Consider the following 22203-nt stretch of genomic DNA (forward strand, 5'->3'; position numbering starts at 1 on the left):
CCCCGTTGATAATTAAATTACCATACAGAAGAGGTTCTAATACCAGGACAACAAAGATAGAGACTCTGATTTCAGCTGTGGCTGAGATTTCAATGCTACTTAGCCAGATTCCTATTATCTTCTTTGCTTCCCTCACTTGCGTAGTTGAAGAATGGAAAATGTTCTGCCAGTTTTCTCTTATTTTATCTTGCTTTCCACCAGGTCTACATGCCCTAGACAGCTGTGTTCATTGTATTTCTTTTATTTCTACAAAGTAAGCTTGATGGCCTCCGTTCCTTTACGTGGCAGTAGGTTTCTCCTTCAAATTCTCTCTGTAGTCAACTAATACAATTATTTTTTTCTTTCATAGAATCAGATCACATTCACATACCATACAAATATATATTCTGCAAACCTAGGAGACAGACTTTAATTAGTGTAGCTATAAATGAATGTTAGGTTATTAATAATTTTCACTGAAATAAAAAACATTCAATTTCTACCAAAATATAAAATAAATTAAAAAATTATTTTCATAGGAATGAAACAATTAGAAAGAGTTTTGTTGTTCTTTAAGACTGTTGGAGCCTTGTCTATGTATTAGTTTCGGTTCTGAATATAAGAGGAATCGGTAAGCTCAATAGTCGTTAGGATGGTGAGCCTAAACTAGGAGGCAGGGAAACAGGAAAACGTGTGATGGGTTTTATTTTCTTTCTTGCTCAATGGGTAGAACTAAACTGAATCTTTCCTGCATGCAATATAATCCAAACATAAAGTTGTGCTTTTTGAAACATATATGCTTCTGCAGGATATCCACAGATTAACCCTTTGAAAATACATGGATACATGAAACAAGTTACCTTGATGGCCTCTGGGAAAGAGAATTGGATGTCTGAGATGGTTAATAGAGTGCTTTGCACTGCATATTGTTTGGTACTCTTCAAATTTACATTATGTTTCTGTATTTCCAATTCAAACATTTTTTAAAAAACATAAGTACTGTTTATTTTTTTTTGAAATTCCTCCTAGCTATCTACTAAAAAGCCTTCATTATTCCTGTTAGCTTAAAAATGTTATTTTTTTAAATGAAAGTAATTTAATTAAAGGAGGAGGCTAGTAGGATGTAATGCACTAGGGAGTGGGGAAACCATGGTTATCTAGAAAGGCATGCTCAGCCCAAAGGCAGAGCAAATCAATTTTTCAGGCCTAATCATGCCCACCCATGGCTTTTCATTTATTTCCTCTATTTAAAGGCTGTAATACAATCACAGAATAGTTGCAGTCTGGAAGTGTTCAGATGACCAGTTCTGGGGGTGGAAAAAACTGTTATTTACTCAAAAATCTATGTTCTTCCAGGCATGGTTAGTGACATTGTGAAAGCAAAGTACGAAAAAGGATTCCTTCATCCAGAGATCCCTTCCACAGAGAACCTCTGCTGCTCAGTTAGCCATACAGAACATGCATTTTGCAAGTCTTGAGTAATCTTTCTCCTCAATACAAAAGGGAAAAAGCATAGGCAGGAAAGTGCCATTAACTTGCTCAGATTGAGGAAAACTCCCTGGGACATGATCAATTCACTGCAGGTTAAGAGTATTTGGTGTTGAGTAAAAATAAGACGGCGTTCTCACGATGCCGCTGGAGACATAAGGCAGGAGAAACGGGGAGCGGTCTCTAGCTTTGCACCTGTGGCAAATCGGACGCTCAAACTCCTTGCGAGGAAGACGAACAGAAAAATCCCAGGGGCCTTCAAAAATCTTATGGCAAAATTCCATTTTCACAAACGTTTTGAATCCCCCCTGATATCAATTCTGTTCGATCACAGTGGCAGAGTGAAAATGCAAAGATAGAATGTAGGGTGTGTGTGAAAATATCAATGATCAGAGAAAAACCATGCAACTCTATTTTATCATTAAGTTAACTCTAACACTGTTATTAAGGACTGTGTAGAGTTGATTCTTGAATTAACTCTGAGAGGTCTAAATTAATATGCATCTAATATAATTACATTAAATATTGCGATTTGATTTTGGGGGGCATCCTTCAAAAATAATTCTAAATCCCTCCTATTGAGACCTTTTTACATTTTCCTGTGGGGCTTGCTTGGCCTGCAGTTCCCAGGAGATCTTGAAATGCTAGCTGTCCCTGCTTCTGAGCACCCTGGGTGTTGGTCCAGAGGAATAGAGAGGGCTTGTTGGTAGGCTCTGTTCTGCAGAAGCCCCCTAATCCTGTTTATCATAACAAGAGTCTATTGCCATAGAAATGATAGCTGAGATCCCAGCTTCCACATTCACTGCCTTCACAGCAGGGCCTTGTAAGAGGAGAAGCCAAGCTACAAGGGAGAACGCAATTTATCCGAATAGTAGGCATTCAGAACCTTGCCTTGAAAGAGTAATTGTCAACATTCAAATAAAAAATGCATGAATGATCTGTGCTGTTGGATATGCAGTTTGTATTTTCTGTATCGTGCTGCCTGACTAAATGTAATGATTTGAAATTTTCTGTAACATAATAGCTTGCATTTGAAATGTCAACAGTTTCCCTTGACTGCGACTGTTTCTCACAGAAATAAGCAACAAGAAGATTCTGATTAATCTTGTTGCACATTTGTCCTTTCTGTGGTCCAAGATGTTCCTCTTCATGATATGTTGTTTTTTTGTTTGTGTGTTCGTTTGTTTTGTTTTCTTTTTCTATTAATAGAAGAAAGTGAACCTGAGCAAGATGCTAAAGGTATTATTATTATTATTACTATTATTATTATTGCCACCCTGCTCCTTTTTCGATGTATTTTATTGTTTTTTTGTTGCTTTTTGCTGACCTTAAAATCAACTTTGTGCAGAATTATCTTGTTAAGAAATAACTACCTATGGATGGAAAAATATTACAGCACAGTACTAGCCAAGTTTTATTAGATGGGCTGCTTTATCATAGAACACACCTGTTGGCCATTTGCTTTACTTAAAATATTGAGTCAACAGAAATGTTTTAACTGGGTGTCCCAAACTCTAGAAATATAAATGACATGGCATGGGAGTACAAATCACACCGAGATTGGAACAGATAGCTATCCTTTGACGAAAGACTTATTTCTCTTTCAGCCTACATTTTTTAAACAGATGTTAAAATCCAGCTGAGGTTTGATTTCAAGAGGACAAGGAATACTATGTAATGGATCCAAATAAAACCAAACCCAATGAAATTCATTTCAATTGTACACATACATATGTAATTACTGGACTATGTTTAGAGGAGAGCAACTGGAAACCCTACTGTAAAACACAGGTGCCCTAGTGGAGCTGGCTGGTAAGCTTTGGACTGCTAATAGTGTAGTTGGCAGTTCAAACCCATCAACCACTCCAGTGGAGAAAGATGAGGCTGGCCATTAAAAAATGTACAGCTTTGGAAACCCTGATCAATGTCAGAATCAACTACATGGCAATGGGTTTGAACGGAATGTAAAACATGAGTGCTCTCTACCAGCGCTCCTTCAAATAAAGCACTTTTCATTCTACCCAAACTCTGTGCCTTCTTAATTTAATCTAAACGTTGGTACTTTGATTCCCAACTTCTCAAGTTACATCACGTGACTCTGAAAATACATCTTAGTCTGGTTTTTTAAAAACTTCATTTCTATCCAAAATAAGGTATTGGGGATGATTTCCTATTTCTAAACATTAGATTGGTTACAACTAAATTTTGGTGAAATCATCCCACCTTGTCCTATGTGACTTCCCCCAAAATTGTTCCTATTAGTAATTGCTGGACTGAATAGTGGAACCAAAATATCAGAATAAGAGGACTAGAAAATAATATATATTTTTAAAAGCGTAAGAGAAAGGCGGATCCAGGAGAACTTATTTTTTCCTTTGGAATAATTGTGCAGAAATAGGCTTTATAAGAGATTTATATAGTCCACTAATTCCTATTCCCTTACCAAGTAAAGAGGGGTTTGTCTCAAGAAAAAACTACCAGTTAGTTTCAGGACTTAACTTACATCCTTGGCCTTTGGGGCTTTCCCTGACACCACATGAGCACGCTCTGTCCACTGGTCTATCTTCTTAATGTGGATGCAGATCAACAGCGCAAACTGTCGGGATTTCTAAAGATTAGGGCTCAATCTCTGCCAATCATTTCCCCTAAACCTCCCTTCCTCCAGTTTTAAATTTTGCATTATTCTTGGCTGCTGTCAAGCCTGCTCTGATTCATGGGGACCCTCTTTGTTATCGACTGGAACTGCTTCATGGGCTTTCCTTGTCTTTACAGAAGATGGCCACGTTTTTCCTTCCCCGTTATATTGGTTTAGTTGGTTAACGGGTTGGGCTGATAACCCCCAAATCAGTAGTTCGAATTCACCAGTTGCTCTGTGGGAGAAAGGCGAGGCTTTCTGCTCCCATAAAGATGGATAGCCTCAGACACCCAAAGGGGCAGCCCTCCTCCGCCCTACAAGGTCGCGATGAGCCGGATGAGCCGGATGAGCCGGAATCGACTCGATGGTGTGGATTTGGTGTTTTATACCCAGATAAGTCCAAACCACCCACCTTTATGTTAGCAGTTAAGTACACAATGTTTGTGCCACCTAGGACCTCACTGATTGCTATTTCGATGGCAACAGAATTCTGGGTCCCCTCTACAGGCTTCCCTGGGGGTTTGGGGGAGGACCCCAAGATTCCTTTCTCTCCTTTAGTCCTCATCATTTAAGTAGATTCAGTAGCATTTTTCTAGTTTAATGTTGCTATAAAATTTTAAGTTTACATGAATGCTGGCAGACTAAGAGAGTAAGTTCCCACATTCTACCCTCCACAGCTACTGAGATTCTGCTAGCTTGGCTTTCTCGTTCCTTCCACCATTTTATTGCTGCTGATTTAATTTTAAATACAATTTCAAATGTTGAATAATTCAATTCATGTATACTTTGATGTAAGAACATCTATTTTAAAAATATAATCACATTTCATTACCATCACCCCACCTTGGCCTCATTTAACACTACCTTCTTAAAGGCCAGTTAATACAAGGTCGGGTCAGTTTTCATATGATTGTCTCAAAATACCTTTTAACATTTGATTTGTTTGGTAAGGACTCAAAAAAGATCCAGACATTATGAGTTACATGCCTCTTACATCTCTTAATTTATAAATGTTTCCACTTGCATTTTTGTTGTTTTCCTAATGCTGTAGTGGTTACTATAGCATTTTTGTCGTTCTCCTAATGCTATACTGGTTCAGTGTTGGGCTGCTAACCGTAAAGTCAGCAGTTTGAAACCACTAGCCGCTCTGAGGGAGAAAGACAGGACTTTCTATGCCCATAAAGAGTTGCCATCTCTGAAGCGCAGGGGCAGTTCTGCTGTGCCCCATAGGATCCCTATGAGTTGTCGTTGACTTTATGGCAGTCAATAGTGCTATCTATTTGTTGAGGACACAAAATAATTTGCTATGTTAAATTTTGTATTTTCCTAGTTTGATTGAATTGCATCCTTGTGATATCTATTGTGTTCCTCAATCCTTGATTTTCTTTATGTTGGTAACTATATACCAGGACTTAATTAAAATCAAGCTCAATTTTGGTTATTTGGGGGCAAATTCAGTTACATTTTTAGCATTTGATTCTGCTTTTAAGGTTTTCTTTCTTTCCTTTTCCCCCCTCAGTCCTTCTTACCGTGCTGCCTTGGATACTACACTCCTGCTCTTCCCTTCTCCTGGCAGGGGCTCAATGATTGTTGGGGGGGGGGAATCCAAAAGTTTGTGGGAGAATGGAATTAAAAGCTAGTGGAATTTTCACATGCACCTTTAGAAGCCCCCTCATATTGCTAACTTACCGATCCTCTTCTAGATTTTCATCTCCTAAAATCCTTGATAGCTAATGACAGGAGGGTGAATTAATCTGCAGAAGCATCCAATTTCAGACAAGTTGTATTTGCCTCTATCTCACTGAATGATGCAATCCCTTCGAAGAAGGGAGAGAAAGATGAGGCTGTCTGCTCCCATGAATATTACTCTTGGAATCCGGTAGAGGGTCGCCACGAGTCAGAATGGATTCAATCGCAGTGTACTTGATTTTAATTTGGGGATTTAAGAAGGTATCTTAAAATCAGACCAACTTCTCACATAGCTATGGACTTGATTTATCATTATCCTGCATTTTCTTCTTTCTAGGAACTACAAGCTCTCCTGTTCTTTAGGTTATAACTCCAAACCCACAAATTCTAATGAACTAGACAGTGTTCCCCAAAGTGGGTGATCCCCCCACTGCCGGATGCTAGGATGATTCAGGGGTGTGTGAAAGCAGATCCTTATACTTTGTCTTGGATTCTGGGTTACAGCACCAAGGGTTTAGTTGCCAGGGGGGCACTGAGTAATTTCTTTTTTCCTGAAAAGGAGGCAGAAGGCCAAATCAATTTGGGAACCTATGAACTAGAACAACCAAGTTTCAAGACACTTGGTTAATTGAGGCTTCGTATTCTATTACCAAGCAGAAGAAAGATGAACTTTCTACTCCCATATCGAGTTACAGTCTTGGAAACACACAGAGGCGGTTCCACTCTGTCCTAAAGGGTCTCTCTGAGTGAGAATTGATATGATAATAGGAGGGAAAGTATATCAGTACAGCCTCTGAAACCCGATGTGGTCACTCTAAATTGGAATCAACTCGATGGCAGTAGGTTTACTCTATGATGATATTTTATATTTAAGTCAAGGACAACAAAAGGCAGGAGCATAAGAAATTATATTTACACCATACTGGACAATACAAAAGAGTCCCTAGGTGTTATGTTGGGTTCCCTAGAGAAGCAAAAGCAGTGGTGCTTGTACGCATTTCTATACAGAAAGTGATTTAGATTGAGAAATGACTTACACGGTTGTAGAAGGAGGTACGTGCAACTGGTTCAAACCAGACTGCTCCTGACTCATGTAGCTGTAGAAATTGATGAACAGGAAGCCAGAAAATGAAGCAGGAGGGGGCCACAGGCTGGTGGATGCAGAGTCAAATGAATCCACCATCAGTACATAGTCCACTGATGGCTCCTGGGACCGGCAGGCAATGCAACGGAAGATTAAGGAACCGGATGAAGGATCCAGCTCCAGCCAAAGGCAGAGGGCCAAAGAGATTCCTCTCTACTTAGTTCTTTGATACAAAAGGCCACACCCTGACGGAGGTGTCACCAGGCTGCAACCTGATTGATAGGTTGGACTCCAACCCTACCTTCACCCAGGAGTGCCTTGTTGATGACAGACTGTAATCCTCACACTGTGCTGTTTTTATAAGAAGTCAGAAAACCTGAAACTTGGTTCCTCACTCATTCATATTGCCGTAGAAGAGCACCTATCAGAGTTACCTGCTGTAATACAAATACCACACGTGAGAGGCTTTAAGGAACCGAGATTCATTTTCTCACAGTTCTGGCGGCTGCAAGTCCAAATAAGAGCCTCAGCCATGTTGGCTCATTTCTTGTTTATAGCCCTGGAGTTCCTTGTTTCCTGGGCATTTCTTAGCTTGTAAATGATCCCCACATGACGTCCGCCTTACTCTGTGTGGTTCACCATATGTATTCTGGTCGTTTTAAAACTCTGAAATGATTAGGCTTAGGATCTACCCTACAGTTTTCTAATCTCATTAAAATAACAAAAGAAAACCCCAATTTCCAACTAGGATTGCATCTACAAGTACAAGGGCCAAGAACTCAACATATATGAGGGGATACAAAACAAAAAAAAAGGAACATTTTTCTCCCAAAGCTTTGTATTTAAATTTTTTTTGCGAAACAAATTTTTCACCTTGAAAGTACTCAACTGTATACTTAATACATTTGTCACAGCTGCGATTCCATTCTTGGAAACATTTTCACACTTATCTCTTTAGATGGCTGACAGCACCTCCCTTGTTTTTTTTTCTTTACCTTTCCTACTTCATCAAATCGCTGTCCTTTCATGTCCCTCTTCATTCAAGGAAACAAAGAGAAGTCACACAGAGTGAGGTCAGATTCGTGGAGCAGGAGAGGCAGGCTGTTTTTGCCAGAAACTTGTGCACTGAGATGGCTGCGTGAGCAGGTGCACTGTTGTGGTGGCAAAACCAGTTCCCCATCTGCCACAAATCAGGCCTCTTTTGTCACACACTATTACGTAATCTTTTCAGATCTCTAACTAGAAAGTTTCGTTAACAGTCTGACCTGATGGAATGAACTCCAAATGCACTACAAGTCAACATTGTTGTCCATTTGGGAAGTTGACAGACATCCATACGAAGTTTGTCCTCAATAGGCATTTCACTTTTTTTTGGAAATGAGAAAACCACTTGCATACTTGTTTTTCCCATAGTGCTGTCCTTCTAAGCTGCGTTCAACATCACAACAGTTTCTGTGGCATTTTTCCAGAGCAGGAAACAAAATTTCACAGCCACACACTGTTCTCTTAAATTGGCCATCACAAAAAACAAGGTTTAAGTGAAACTGCTTTTATGAAAACATTCACTGTGACCAGAAAGAACCTTCCCAAGTGATGCCACTGGGTGCACTAAATCAGAGTAGATTGCTCACCTAGCAAGAAAAATACATTCTATGAAAGCTTCATCCAGTAGAGCTTTATTCTGTTTTGTTTTGTTTTGTTTTTGGTACCCCCTCGTATTTGGAGGGAGACAATTCAATCTATAGCCTAAAACTTACTAACATCAAGTAAATTTTAACTCCTAGTGGCACTACACAAGGTTTCCAAGACTGTAAATCTTTACAGAAGCAGACAGCTCCATCTGTGGTGTTGAACCACTAACCTTGTAGTTAGCAATCTAATAGTTAACCCATAGCACCATCATATTTTAAAATAACTCTTTTAAGTAAAATAACTATAAAAGTGATCACATTTATAAAATGTGAGAAAGATCTTAACGATTTTGGGAATCTTTTTAAAGCATAATATTTTAAGCATAAACTGAGATTTTTAAGTGTATATCAATGTATTATACATTCTGAGCCTCAATACTACTCTTTTTTAAAAAGTTTTTTTAAGAAAGATAAAATGTATTGCTTTCTTGTAAACAAAATAAGCAGTAGTAGATTCCCCCTCCAGGTAATCCAACTCTTTAGTTAGGGGCAAAATTCCTTCTCACACCAAAGAAGCTTCCTCTTAATGAGTCTCCCCTCAACAGAATTTGAATTACCCTTTCTTCTGCCTCAAATATTTTCATTTCTTATCCAATTTACACATCTCATTTTCTGAAAAGTCTGGTAGGTTTGTCTGCCCTCCTACTGAGGTAACATTACTTAATTATTTCACTCGTTCAACAAATACAATTATGTGATAAAAGAAATATTATTATGTACTTTATTGGCCCAGGCACTCTTCTAGGTCTTGACAAACAGGGGGTGGAGGTGGGCACGGCGGGGGCATGTTTTTTGGTTTCAGAGAAGTCACAATCTAACAGGGGGAAGCAAACAAAAAATAAAATAATTTCAGAAAGTGGTACGGTCTGCCCAAAGAATAAGATGATGGAAAGTAAATGAGGTGAGAGAGATACTTTCTGTTGACTGTTCAAAGAGGAAAGGTCATTTCAACCAGTACTTGAACAATACGCGCTGCCACGTGAAGATCTTGGGGATGACTACTCCCAGATTACTAACACGGCAGAGTAATAACAGAGGCATGTTCCTAAATTGGAGGGGAAAAAAAGATACAGGGTCATCCCATAAGTGGTTATAAGGGATGGGTCAGGTTTGGAGTTTGGTATCATCCTGAAAACAGAAGTAGAGTTTGGCTGATGTTGTTACCGGGTGCCACCATGTGTTTTCTGGTTCATCTTGACTCCATCAGCAGCAGGATGAATCGCCAGTCCAGCGCTGTGCCAGCGTCACAACTGTTGTTAATTTTCAGGCCATTGTTGCAAGTACTGGGTTAATCTGTTTATGGGTCTTCTTTTCACTGACCCCCAACTTTACCAATCATGGTGTCCTTTTCAGGACACTGATCCAGAGTGAGAACATGTCCAAAGATCGTGAGATAAAGTCTCTCCACCCTCGCTTCTAAGGAGCATTCTTGCTGTACTTCTTCTAAGACAAATGCACTTGTTCTTCTGGCAGTCCATGGCATTTCAAGAGCCTTTGCCAACACCATCATTCAACTGCATCAATTCTTCTCCAGTTGTCCTGATTCAAGGGGGTGGATATGATTCTTTAAACAGGAAAACACTAGGAAACATAATCTAATGAACTTTTTTTTTTTTGAAGCTACTCTAGCTTGAGATTCCCTACTGGAGAGTCATCCAATACTTTTGTCTTCCTAACAGTTTTTGCCAGAATCCTGAGGTCTCCTGAGTCCCACAATGCCACGTTTGGCTCCTTTGTGACCCTGCGCTGTACAGCAACAGGCATCCCTGTTCCAACCATCACCTGGATTGAAAATGGCAATGCTGTGAGTGCGGTCTGTATGGAGATTTATCTGGGGAGTACCCAGGGGAGTGAATTTCAGGACAGACTATGTATTTATCGAGTTGCCCTGATCTCTGTAATTGGTCCCACCTGCACTTTTTTTGATGCCTTGCATCATAGTGAGTGATTTTGTGCTTAAGAAGGCCTAAAACGGGGATGTAATAACTACTTTACACACAACCAAAATAAATTTCATAAAACTCAAAAGTCAAAATTTGTGTATTGCCGGGAGGTACTTTAATGAAAAAAAAATCCAGAATCAGAGCCTATATTTCTCAGTCCAATATTCCATCCTTTTTAATAGTGGTAAAAATAACAACTCAGGTATATTAAGTGATTACTCTGAGTCAGGCCCTATTCTAAGCACTCTTAACTAATCATTAATTCATTCTACCAACATGTGTTGAGCCCTGCCGGGTGCTACACTCTTCTATAACCCCCAGGAGACATACTAGGCAACACAAACATGTTCTGTCCTCATAGAGCTTCCATCCTGGTGGTAGAAGAAGATAATAAAATAAAACCTCACTGCTGCTTGTGTTCAGACAACCTTTAAGACCCCCAGCCACTACTCTCCCTGATAGCCAGGCACCATCTGATTTCGCTACCACACTTTGTTAGAGCACCCATTTCTTCAGTGATCACTTTATGAGAGCAAGTATCAGCAGGACCATATCATAAGGACAGATGGTTCTTAGATTAGGGTTTATGATTAAGTGTCGGTTCAAAATTCATTCATAGATCTAAGGTTGATGCGTATCCCTGGTCCACTTTAGTGGCAGCATTATCAGCTTCTTGAGAGATAGTATAAGCAGCTTCCATGAGACCTTTGGTAATTCTAAAACTAGTACCATCAATCTAGCCCATGGTATAGAATTTGGAATGCTGTTGAGATAATATACATATATAGGAAAGGTTTTTAAACTTTTCCAGCATTTTAAATTGCTTTCAGCATAAGAGTTGGTCTAAGTCATCTAGTCAATCAATATTTGAAATAGAAATCTGTAATGTATTATTACATATACTATATCTTATTATATATTTATTACTATATTATATATTTTATAGACTACAACATTTTGTAGATTATAAAGCATTAGTTTTGTATTTGGTTTGCACTCAGATTCTGATACTCTATTTTTAAGGATAAAAAATTTACTTTTATCCTTAATTTTAAAAGAGTTTTCAACACACATAGATGTTGAAAAGTTAATAAAATGCTTTATAATCAATTATATCAACTAATTGAGGAGCATATAGTGTTTTCATTTTAAATTACCAACTTTTCCTCATGTTAAACCATGTGTTTGTTCTTTAAACTTTATTTCTTTTGTCCTTAATGATGTATTTTCAATTTTCTATGGTTTTATTTAGGATTATTGTATTATCTATATTCAAAACCAGGAATAGCCTATATTTTTCATTTAGTAAAATATTATGTTTCTTCAGCAAGATTATGCCGGATTTATAGTCTATTAGTAATTTTAGATAATTTCCTTCGATGCAGAGCATCATAAATACTAATATTTATAGTATTTTCTCTCTATAGACAATCTACTTGCAACAGCTCTTAGAATGTAGACTCTATCAGAATGTACACTAATTTGTATCTGCTTTAAGTGTTCTGGTGAAGAAACTGAGATGCAAATCTCAAGCATTTTCTTTCCTTCTTGGTCCTCGCTTCTCTGTATTCTTGCCATTTATACTCCTATTTAACGCATTTCTCTCAGTATTTCAATCTTCTGTTGTTTTTCCTCTGCATATTTTCAAGGGAGGGCAGAAGGCAGCTCAATTAATGTGCTATGTTTTATCCCCTCAGGCTCTAATACTCTCCATAAAAAGGCTTACCAAAGGAACTCACTACAGAAACTCTAATTCACAAGATTTAATCCAGAGGAGGCAACCCTTGCTTGCTGCAAACGATTAAAGCACTAGGTTGTTAACCAAAAAGCTAGAGATTCAAGTTCACCCAGAGGTGCTATGGATAAAAGGCCTGAGGATCTACTTCTGGGAAATGAGCCCTTGAAAATTCCGTGGACTACAGTTCTACGCTGACCCATACAGGGTTGCTCTAAATTGGACTGAAGAGACTGCAGCAACTGGTTTGCCCGGATGCAGATACAACAGCCTGGGGTTCTGTGTAGACATAATAGTTTCCAAAGTCCGTGAATTATCCTGATTGTCTCAAAGTCAGCCCCACCTTGACCCTGCCACCACCACACACCACACACACACACACACACACACACACACACACACACACAGCCCTGCAGTCTGAACTCCGGGATTTTCCAGGACTATCTTGTGGTTAGGTGCCATCAGCTTGGTTTTGACCCAGAGCAACCCTATGCACAGCAGCACGGAACACTGACTGGTCCTGCGCCATCCTCACGATTGCTCTTGAGCTCATTGTTGCAGCCATTGTGTCAATCATCTTGTTGAGGGTCTTCCTCTGTTTCTCTGCCCCTCCACTTTATCGAGCATGATGTCCTCCGGGGACTGGTCTCTTTTGACAACATGTCCAAAGTAGGTGAAGTGAAGTCTTGCCATCCTTGCCTCTGAGGAGCACTCTGGCCATACTTCTTCCAAGACAGATTTGTTTGTCCTTTGAGCAGTCCGTGAAGCTTTCAATGTTCTTTACCAGAACCATAACTCAAATGCATCAATTCTTCCCAGTCTTCTTTATTCGTGTCCAACGTTCACATGCATGTGAGGCAACTGAAAATACTATGGTCAGGTGCACCTTAGTCTTCAAAGTAAAAGTAACATCCTTCCTTTTTAATACTCTAGAGAAGTCTTGTTCAACAGATTCCTCATTGCAACTTGTCTTTTGATCTCTTGGGAGCTGATTCCATGAGCATTAATTGTGGATCCAGGCAAGATAAAATCTGTGACAACCTTAATCTTTTCTCCATTTATCCTGGTCCAGTTATGACGATTTCCCCATGACTAGAGGGCAAATGTATTTATTCTTTGTTTTAGGTTTTGGTCACTTACTTGATAGAACTAGCTAGAAGCCCCCACATAAGACAGTAGCAGTGAGATGTTTCTACACACTGTCTTGTGCTAGCATCACAACAGGAAAATTGTTGATTGATTTATTGACTGATTGTCAGATAGCACTTTATGGTAAGTTTCAAATGATATCAAACATGATTTTGACCCAGTCAGGAGCATGCTCATTCTTGGGACTGAACGGTAGACATAGAACCAGGACCATTTGATCTCCTGGATGAAGAATCAAAACCCCTGGGATGAATTTTGCACACCTTTCTCAGTCCTAAATGGTTTTTGTTACTCTCTTTGAAGCCGTTCTAAAGTTTCCTCATCTAAATTCAATAGCAGCAACTACATCTAGGACCAATGGTCTGGCATGCCAACTTCCAGGCAAGGAGTTACCTTGTCAGCAGTTAGTGCTTGACATCTGAGAGAAGGATAACCTGAAATCACCTCTATATCATAATAAAGTTCAGGATCATATAATAAGTTAATCTGTACACTTTATTTTGCTTTAAATAAAGTTAAACAACACAACATTTCAGAAAGAGAGATGCGGGCTAAGAAAACAGGGAATGATGTTGTCACCTGCCCTTTTTTTCAAAGGGTTCTCCCAAAGGCAGTTACATTGAGTTGATTCTCACATGTGTCCCAGGAGAACTGTGTCCCTTAGAAGTTTTAAGACTGTGACCTTTTGAAAGATCACTGGGCCTGTCTTCCGCGGCACCTCTGGTGGATTCAACCCACCACACTTTCAGCAAGTAGTCACGTGCTTCACTGTTTGTACCACCCAAGGACTCCACTGGAAGGCACTCATCTACTCTGTATTTACACGCACCCTATCCAGACCTGGGCAATGCAGTGTATCAAGTGGATCACATTGGTTTAGTCCTAGACACAGATATAGGAAAGGAAGGAGGAAAGGAGAGATAAACTTGTGAAATTTTGATGGCTGGTTGTAAAATGGAAAAACAGCCAAATGATTTGGCTATCTCAATTAATAAATACTGCCTTATTATAATAGTACCTTCCAAGGTTTACAATTAATTTATTGTTATTTCTACTATTATTCTTTTTGCTGGAGATTTTTTCTCTTCTGATACTTGAACAAGACTGCTCATTTCTCATAATTTGCTGCGAAGACTCATTTATAAGATCTGATTTTCCATTCTGCAAAGGCTCATAGCTATAATGAGAACAACACCCCTTAAAAATACACTAGATAATAAATTCATGACATTTTACAAACTTGTCACTGAGGAATGGTGGGGTGTTGATGAGATGGGGAGTTAAGAGACTTCAATTTTATGCTCACTTCAGCTAATGTGATTTTTTTTAGTCAGTTTACCTCTCAGTAATCAGGCATTGATGTTTTCTCCTAGCTACAACATCAGAGAGTTTCCACGGCTAAGGAAGATGACCTCAAATATGACATCAAGGTTAATGTTCTCTAATTGAAGTTTCAATAAACCGATATGTAGTCTCTGTTCTTTTTAAGTTTTCTACAGAATTACATTTCAAGTGGCCATTTAAAAGTTTGGCAATATATATGTTGGCTCTTCTCTGGAAACTGATATAGTTGTCTTAAGTCTCTCATGACCATATAAAGAAGTGCTCATTAATAAAAAGTTTCACTAGAGACTAAAAATACTATTTTAGTTATTTTAGTCGCTACCTTATTCTACGGAAGCAGTAATAATGAAAATGGAAAATCATGCTCTAAAATATTCAGTGCTTTCAAAAGACTCGTAATTGGATGAATGCTTGTTCTCTAGTGAAGCCTAGGAGTAATAAAGGAGTGGAATCCTTTGAGCTAGTGTTGGTCTCATTGAGTAGACCCCGACTTAATCATGCAAGATGCTACTCATAAAAAGGAGTAGATGAAATATAGATCCATAGCTTCGGATTCTATATGAAGAATAAAACAAACGATACGGACTCCCCTCCAGGAAGAAAGTAAAAATACCTCCACCATTCCTTGGGTCAGAGAGTGTGCTGCTCCCACGGTTATGTTCGATTCTTGGTAATACTGCCCAGGCCCAAAATGAAACTGAGAGGCCCTTACCCACACTGACGCAAATCACAGGCAATGGGGGGGCGTTTCAGGCATTTAATATTGTTTGAGGCAGCCAAGCAGCAAGCCCATTGATTGAGGAGAACTAGGCAGCATCCACAGCCTTCATATTATTTTTGGTGGATTGAACAAAAGGAAGGCAGAGCTGGGGAACCTTCAGCACAGAATAAAATAGGGTTTGAACCTGTGGCTCCTCAAGAACCACAGCGATCCCAGAGGGTCCCACCATTGCTGCCGAGTCCACCCCGACTCCCGGTGACTCCATGTATCTCAGGCCAAGACTGTCTTAGAGAAAGCAGCGTATCTACTGTGAATAGCAGCCCGAGTCTCCTGAAGTAAGCGCTCTATTTTGCAAAGGGACACCTTAGTAGAAACCCCACCGTTATCATCAGAGCGCCTCTCTTTGATCTCTCAAAGCCAAGGGGCCAAGAGATCAAGAGGAAGGGGAGAGGGTTGTTTTTATTTTTAGGTCATCAAACATACTATACTGTTGATCAGGATGATCCCCGAAGAAAGAAAAACAAATTCAAACGATGACTCACGAGGCCTGTGGGCATGAGTCACAGCCGGAATCAAGCACCAGCCTCTGGGAAAGCACTTTAGGAGGCGTCTCACGTGAAGCCCGAGTCCCGGGGCTTGTTCTTCTGGTCAGGAAGTGTTTCGCCACCTGGATGGAGTTCAGAGGAAGAGGGCCGGCATGCGCGCGGGCAGCATCAAAGTCTCTTCTCTTTCCGTACGCGGGATATTCTCAGTGACCTTGGGGAGGTGTTTAGGATTGACTTTCGTAGGTGCGAACATGAAAGTGGTGGGAGTTCAGGCAGCATTTGCGGATTACTTGTGTCTCAGAAGCAGGGCGCAGACTAACTTCTTAAAGGAAGAAAGCAGTGGACGAGAATAACAGTTTTGTGGATTTCACGGATCTAAACTGGACAGGGATTGGATTTATAGGGAACATCTTTTTCTACCAAAAAGCATACTTTTGAGCATAGACGTTTAGGGCCCATGGCTTTTTTCTTATTCTTTGTTCTGTATTAAAATTCAGGAAGGCGCTGAAATTGTATTTCAAACTGTTTATTCCTTTTGATCTAAGTTGGATTCACACGTCCACAAAAAGTTGTACTTTGAATAAATATGAAAATCGGAGTTCAATGAACATTTCCTAAGGATCTCTGGTGGTGCCGTGGTTAAGCACTGGGCTGCGAAGTGCACGGTCGGCAGTTGAAAAGGAGAGACTGGGCTCTCCACTCCTGCAAACAGCCTGGGGATCCCACAGGGGGTCACTGTGAGTCAGCCTTGACTCCGTGAACGTGAGTTTGGTTTGGGTTGAACGCACAAAGACAGTTTTCTCTCTGCCCTGTCAGTGTCTCCTCGAGTCCGGGTGGGCTTGATCTGACAGGGTAGTTCCCCAGTCAAAGTAAATGGGTGTTCACCGAAGCCAGCTTTTATCACACAGATTGATACTAAGAGCAAAGGCGGAAACTACCAAGAAGGTCACTGGAGGAACTTTACTCGCGGTCTGCTGCAGTTTGGTTGGTCCCGAACAGCCAACTCCCTGGTAGCAGCTGGAAGAAAGCTCATCTCACCTGAGGGCAGTGCCTCCTCCCAAATATTCTAACCACTGGATTCCTCTCTCAAGCAAAACACCAAAACGACTTCTGCTCTAACTTCATTCTCACACTTGATCTTAGCCAAAAGGCCGAGAAGCAACACTTCATTCTCATGCCTTAGTACTGGCCAGGGGAGTCCATTTCAAGGCCAGCAAAAGCAGACCACAGAGGGATCCCAGTTACTACCAGTTAAGGTCCAGGGTGGATTCTTTGTTGTTTCACTCAACTCCTCCTCAAAGTGGCATCATGTTTCTCGCATCTGATCAGGGATCATTAAAGAATAATGATTGAGGAAATGAGATCGTATTCAAGAAAATAATTTTTTTTAAAGATTTCATGTTTTCAACGTTTAAAAAATCGTATTACCTTAGCAAAGACATTTCGGTGAGGCTCTTTTGTTCACGGCTGGGTCACTTGTGGAGGTGATTGCTGTTCCTGGAATGCCGAGTTGGTGTAAACCGTTCATTTGCTCAGCTGCTGACTGAATGGTTGGATCCTTGAATCTACTCAGAGGCGCCCCAGAAGCAAGGCCTGCGATCTAGTTCTGAAAATCCACATGGAAACCTTGTGCAACACAGTTCTGCCCCGACAGGGGCCGGCATCGTTTGGAACTGATGGCTACTTGCTTGTTGTTTTGACTCTGTGACAGTGCTGGTGGCAAAGTGGATTTGTGTTGGGCTGCGAACCATAGGTGAGCAATTCAAAACCACCAGCTGCTCCCTGGGAGAAAGACGAGGCATTCTACTCCCATAAAGAGTGACAGTCTCTGAAACCCACAGGGACAGTTCTGTGCCATCTTATCAGGTCCCTATGAGTCAAAATCGACTCAGTGGCAGGGAGTTTGTTTGCGTTTGGATTCCTGTTTCTTCCTGACTCTTACTCTAGCCTCTTCTCCTGGACCAGAATGGCAATGTCCCCTAATTCAAGGCATAGGCTCCGGTGTCGCATGGGTTCCAATTCGAACTGCAACATAATAGAACGTGCAGGGCAGCTGTCTTTACCACAGTTGGAAAGCTCAAGGGCTAACTACGCACTTACCTAAATCAGCCTGTCGATTGTGTGCCAATATATTAAAACCATCGCTGTGCGAGGGCACTTGATTTTTCTGGTTTGAGTAGGACAACATTATCAATGTTAAGCATCAAAGGCAAAATGGACTTCATAATTGCCTTTCTTGATATCCATCCATTTATTTGCTATTCATTTATGGCAAACTGAATATGAGTGATGGAAACAGATCCCAAAGCATACAAGCTCTCATTCGGTTCCTTCCCTGCCTTCAGGGCATAGATGTAACATGGTGGAGAATCTACACTATGTACCCTTAATGTCGTGCATTAGTTATTTATTGCTATCACACCAATCATCTGAAAGCTTAGGATCTTAAAACAACAGCCATTCATTAATCTTCAGACACCTGTGTATCAACAGGGTCGTTTTATTGGTTTGGGCCCGGCTTGCCTGATTTTGACTGGTCTAAGTTCTGGGGACTGGGTGCTGCTTGGTCTTGGCCTCCCTGATCCATCTGGTGTTGTTACAGGCTCCAGGCTGGACCATTGGAGATAACTGGGCCATGTGGATCTCATCCTACGCAGGTTTGCCAGGGCTTTTTAATATGAGGCCACAGGTTTCAAGAGTAGGCTAAAGCAAGCCCCAGTTGATAAGAACTTTTTGAGTTTCTCTGTCTTTCCAAAAACACATCATAAAGTGGATACCAATCCAAGGAGTAAAGGAACTATGTGGAGAAAAATCTGGCAAGTTTTGCAACCTACCACATGATTTTTTTTTTTTTTTTGTCATTATCCTAATGTTTTTCCCTTCAAGTCTACTGGTGCAGTGTATTGGGAAATCCTTGGCCTAATTCTATCGTCTGCTTTCGCCTACTCTATCAGGTTTCCTCTGGCTCCATTCAGGAGAGTGTGAAAGACCGGGTGATTGACTCAAGATTGCAGCTGTTTGTCACCAAGCCGGGACTCTACACGTGCATAGCTACCAATAAGCATGGAGAGAAATTCAGCACTGCGAAGGCTGCGGCTACCATCAGTATAGCAGGTGGGGGGCCCTTGGTGTTGCATTGCTCAGGGGAGGAAGACATTGGGTACTGGTCCACAGCATTTCGCTTTGGGAAAATCTCTTTCTTCTAACAGTTCAGTTGCTTTTTGCTACTTCCTCCATGAGGACACGCCAGAGGTCAACCTTGATATTGACTTTGGGTGATTCGTTGTCTTTTCAAAGACTATTCTCAAACAACCCCCTCCTTGCCCACCAGCCCAAGCCATGGGAACCAGCTTGAAGAAACTTAATTCTTTTTCTCACTGGCAGTTAAGAACATTTTCCAAGGCTCTCAAAGAGTAAGTTGGCAGGTATTTAATATGGCTGCACCAATCAATGTCTGCTTTGACTCTTCTAAGGGCATTTTTACCTAAGAACATTTGATTTGTGCCTCTGTCTTCCTCTCTTCTGTTCCATGCAGTTCCAGGTGTTTTCAAGAAAAAGGACTGACTTACAGATTTATAGGATATTTGAATTGAGTTATAAAGGTTTATTTTTAAAATTTAAGCGGCTCCAAGACTTTTGAGAACATTGTGGAATTCTCAGAGGTGGAAATAATCCCCGTGTCAGGAAATACCAAGCATGTTTTATTCGTAGTCTATTTAATCCAACATATAAATAATTAAATATTAGAATAAATCTACATCTATATAGTTGGAACTGACTCAATGGCACCTGACAAAAACATACATGTCCCATGGCCATCAAGTCAATTCTGATCCATCACAACCCTCTTGGGCAGAGGAGAATTGCCCCACAAGGTTTTAAGACAATAAATCCTGAAATGGACTGCCACATATTTCTCCTGTGGAGGATATGTGGAGGTTTGAACTACCAATCTTTCCATTGGTAACCTAGCACTTAACTACTGCACCACTAGGGATTTTGGAGAGATAGGCAAGCAGACAGACAGAGGCACACAGAGAGGCATTTACAAGAGCAGGAACTGACCTAAGCTAGTTGAACCTACACCTCAATTGGGCAGAGGAGAAAAAGGGGTTGCCATCTTTAATTCCTCCGCCTCTTCATCTTGAAAGAGTCTCATTTGAGGTAATCATTCAGTCATTCAAAGTTCAATTCCTAGCCATGGTTTGAAGTCATAAACAGGAATTCTGAGTTTAGTGTGGGAACCTTCAGACTCATAAGCAAAAAGACTCCACTCACAGGGAGAAGCGTGGCATGGCCAGTGGGGAGGAAAATTCAGTAGAATTTGTATATCTACCCTCAACAAAGGTAGCCACACCCTAGAGAGTGATCTCTTAGGCACAGAAGAGACTGAGCGTATGATGGCCATCGTGGAACACACTACAACTTCATATCCTCATTCCTATCCAAGTGAGACCTGCCTGGCCCCATTGATTAAAAAATGCCACAGAAAGCCTGAAGGTGTGAGACAGGAACCATGGGAAAGCCATGTCACCAGGGGCAGGAAGAAGAGGCTGTAGATATAAGGGTTGGGACTAGATCAGACTGTGGGTGGGGGCATTCAGCTACGCCTTAGCATTGCAGGAAAAACACCGGTGGACTTTGCCTGGGAGTAGGGATGGTGGGAGTCATGACTGCATTGTCACGTGGTAGCAGAGAGGACGGTCAATGTGCTGTAGCAACAGAGCTGCTTGGGGAGTGGTGACCTCAGCAATGGTTACACAGACTGGAACGAGCAATGATTCAAGTTTAGTCAACTGCTTGGCAACCACAATGGTATTGAGGTCAGTTTGGAAGTGAGACTTAAAGCACTCAGGACAGGGGTAGTTTTTAAGGAGCCCCTAACACCTCATCAAGAACATGAGTAAAGAGAGAAGCAGGCAGCATAAGGAAGAAGTTAACATATAACTTAGACCCGGTACCTTGCCCTCTCCAGAACAGCATGAACCCATAAATCCATCCATAGACAGAATCACTGGGTTGTACGAGGTTGGGGATAAAGAAGTAGGAGTTGTTTATATATTAAAAAAATAAATGTAAGAACCAGAAAAAAAATGGGCAGGGGCAGGGGAGGCATAAAAAGGTATAAAGTGATTCTGGTAATTGAGAAATACGTCTATTAGTTGGAAATTGCTGTCCATCTAGTTTCCATTCCTGTCCTAATTGTTAAATAGCTACAAGACCCTTTGTTCATCCCCTGGTCCATTTGTTCTGGTTGAGTTTCATCACCTATTAAACGTCTAGCTCCCCTCACTTCCCCCCCAAATTTTCAAGCATCTTACTGAGAGTGTCGCATGAAAGTGAGTGAGTGAGAGCTCCCAGTCCCTAGGCTACATCTTCTATGTTCCCTTTCTCTTGGGCCCATTCTTTTCAGCTTAACCTGCTAGATGCGCCTTAAGGTTCTCTCTACCATCAACCAGGAATCCCGCCCCCCCCCACCCCCACCCCACCCCCCGTGTTCTCTGGTGCAGGGAAGTGAAGCCCTTTCTCTTGAGTGGAAAGGGATCCCCAGAGTCACTTTAATTCAGGCTTATGGCAAAGGAACGTGGTCTTATGGTCCCCAGACCTCCAGAGGTTGGGGTGACATCTGCTTTCTCCATTCCTGCTTTCAACTCCTTGCCTTTTGCTCTCCGTTGATGCTTTGCAGAAGTGCAGAGCGGCAAGTCCCGCATGGCGATGCTCTCGCAAACACTCTTCTTCCCATGTCAGCACCCCACCCCCACTCCGGCCTGTGCTCCCCTAGCGTTCTGCAGTCCAAAGACCCCTTTGTTACATCCTGTGTTTCATTTGAAGCCTTTGCTTCATCTGTTTATTTACTCAGCTCAGCAGGAAAACTAGAAATGGAAAAAGCTGGTCCAGTGCTTGGGATTATGTCTAATGGTATTTCTAAAGTTTGAAAACAACCAAAGGAAGAAAAGTCAAGATCAGCCTTCGCTTTCCCAACCCCCTGCCCTGTGCACACCCAACTCCTTATGCATTGTTTGAGAAATGTAATAGATACGCTCTGCACTGACTGATGTACATTTCTGTTAGTCATGAAAAGGAGTCAGGGAAACTTTTGGAACCTCTCACTCTGAACCAGGAAGTGATATTTCCCCTCCACTCACAACCCCGGAAGGCGCAGGTTGCTGAGTATGTGGCTAGATGCCTTTTTTTTTTTT

At 41.1% G+C, this 22203-nt stretch overlaps 1 protein-coding gene across 5 annotated transcripts in view; it reads left to right on the forward strand.

Moving 5' to 3' along the window:
- The window catches only part of MUSK (muscle associated receptor tyrosine kinase), a 104405-nt gene that overhangs the window by 44849 nt on the left and 37353 nt on the right, over positions 1-22203 (forward strand). For 3 of the 5 annotated variants that reach the window (XM_004710953.3, XM_004710954.2, XM_004710956.3), the window contains exons 6-7: positions 10246-10370; positions 18958-19117. In XM_004710953.3, coding sequence (XP_004711010.1) covers positions 10246-10370; positions 18958-19117 — 285 coding nt within the window. Of the gene's footprint in view, positions 1-2676; positions 2707-10245; positions 10371-18957; positions 19118-22203 lie in introns of all 5 variants that reach the window. The other 2 variants (XM_004710952.2, XM_004710955.3) reach the window with 1 other exon arrangement.

The sequence above is a fragment of the Echinops telfairi genome, unplaced genomic scaffold, assembly GCF_000313985.2.
Source record: "Echinops telfairi isolate 266 unplaced genomic scaffold, ASM31398v2 ScPeMD7_7410;HRSCAF=8448, whole genome shotgun sequence".
NCBI classification, from domain to species: domain Eukaryota; kingdom Metazoa; phylum Chordata; class Mammalia; order Afrosoricida; family Tenrecidae; genus Echinops; species Echinops telfairi.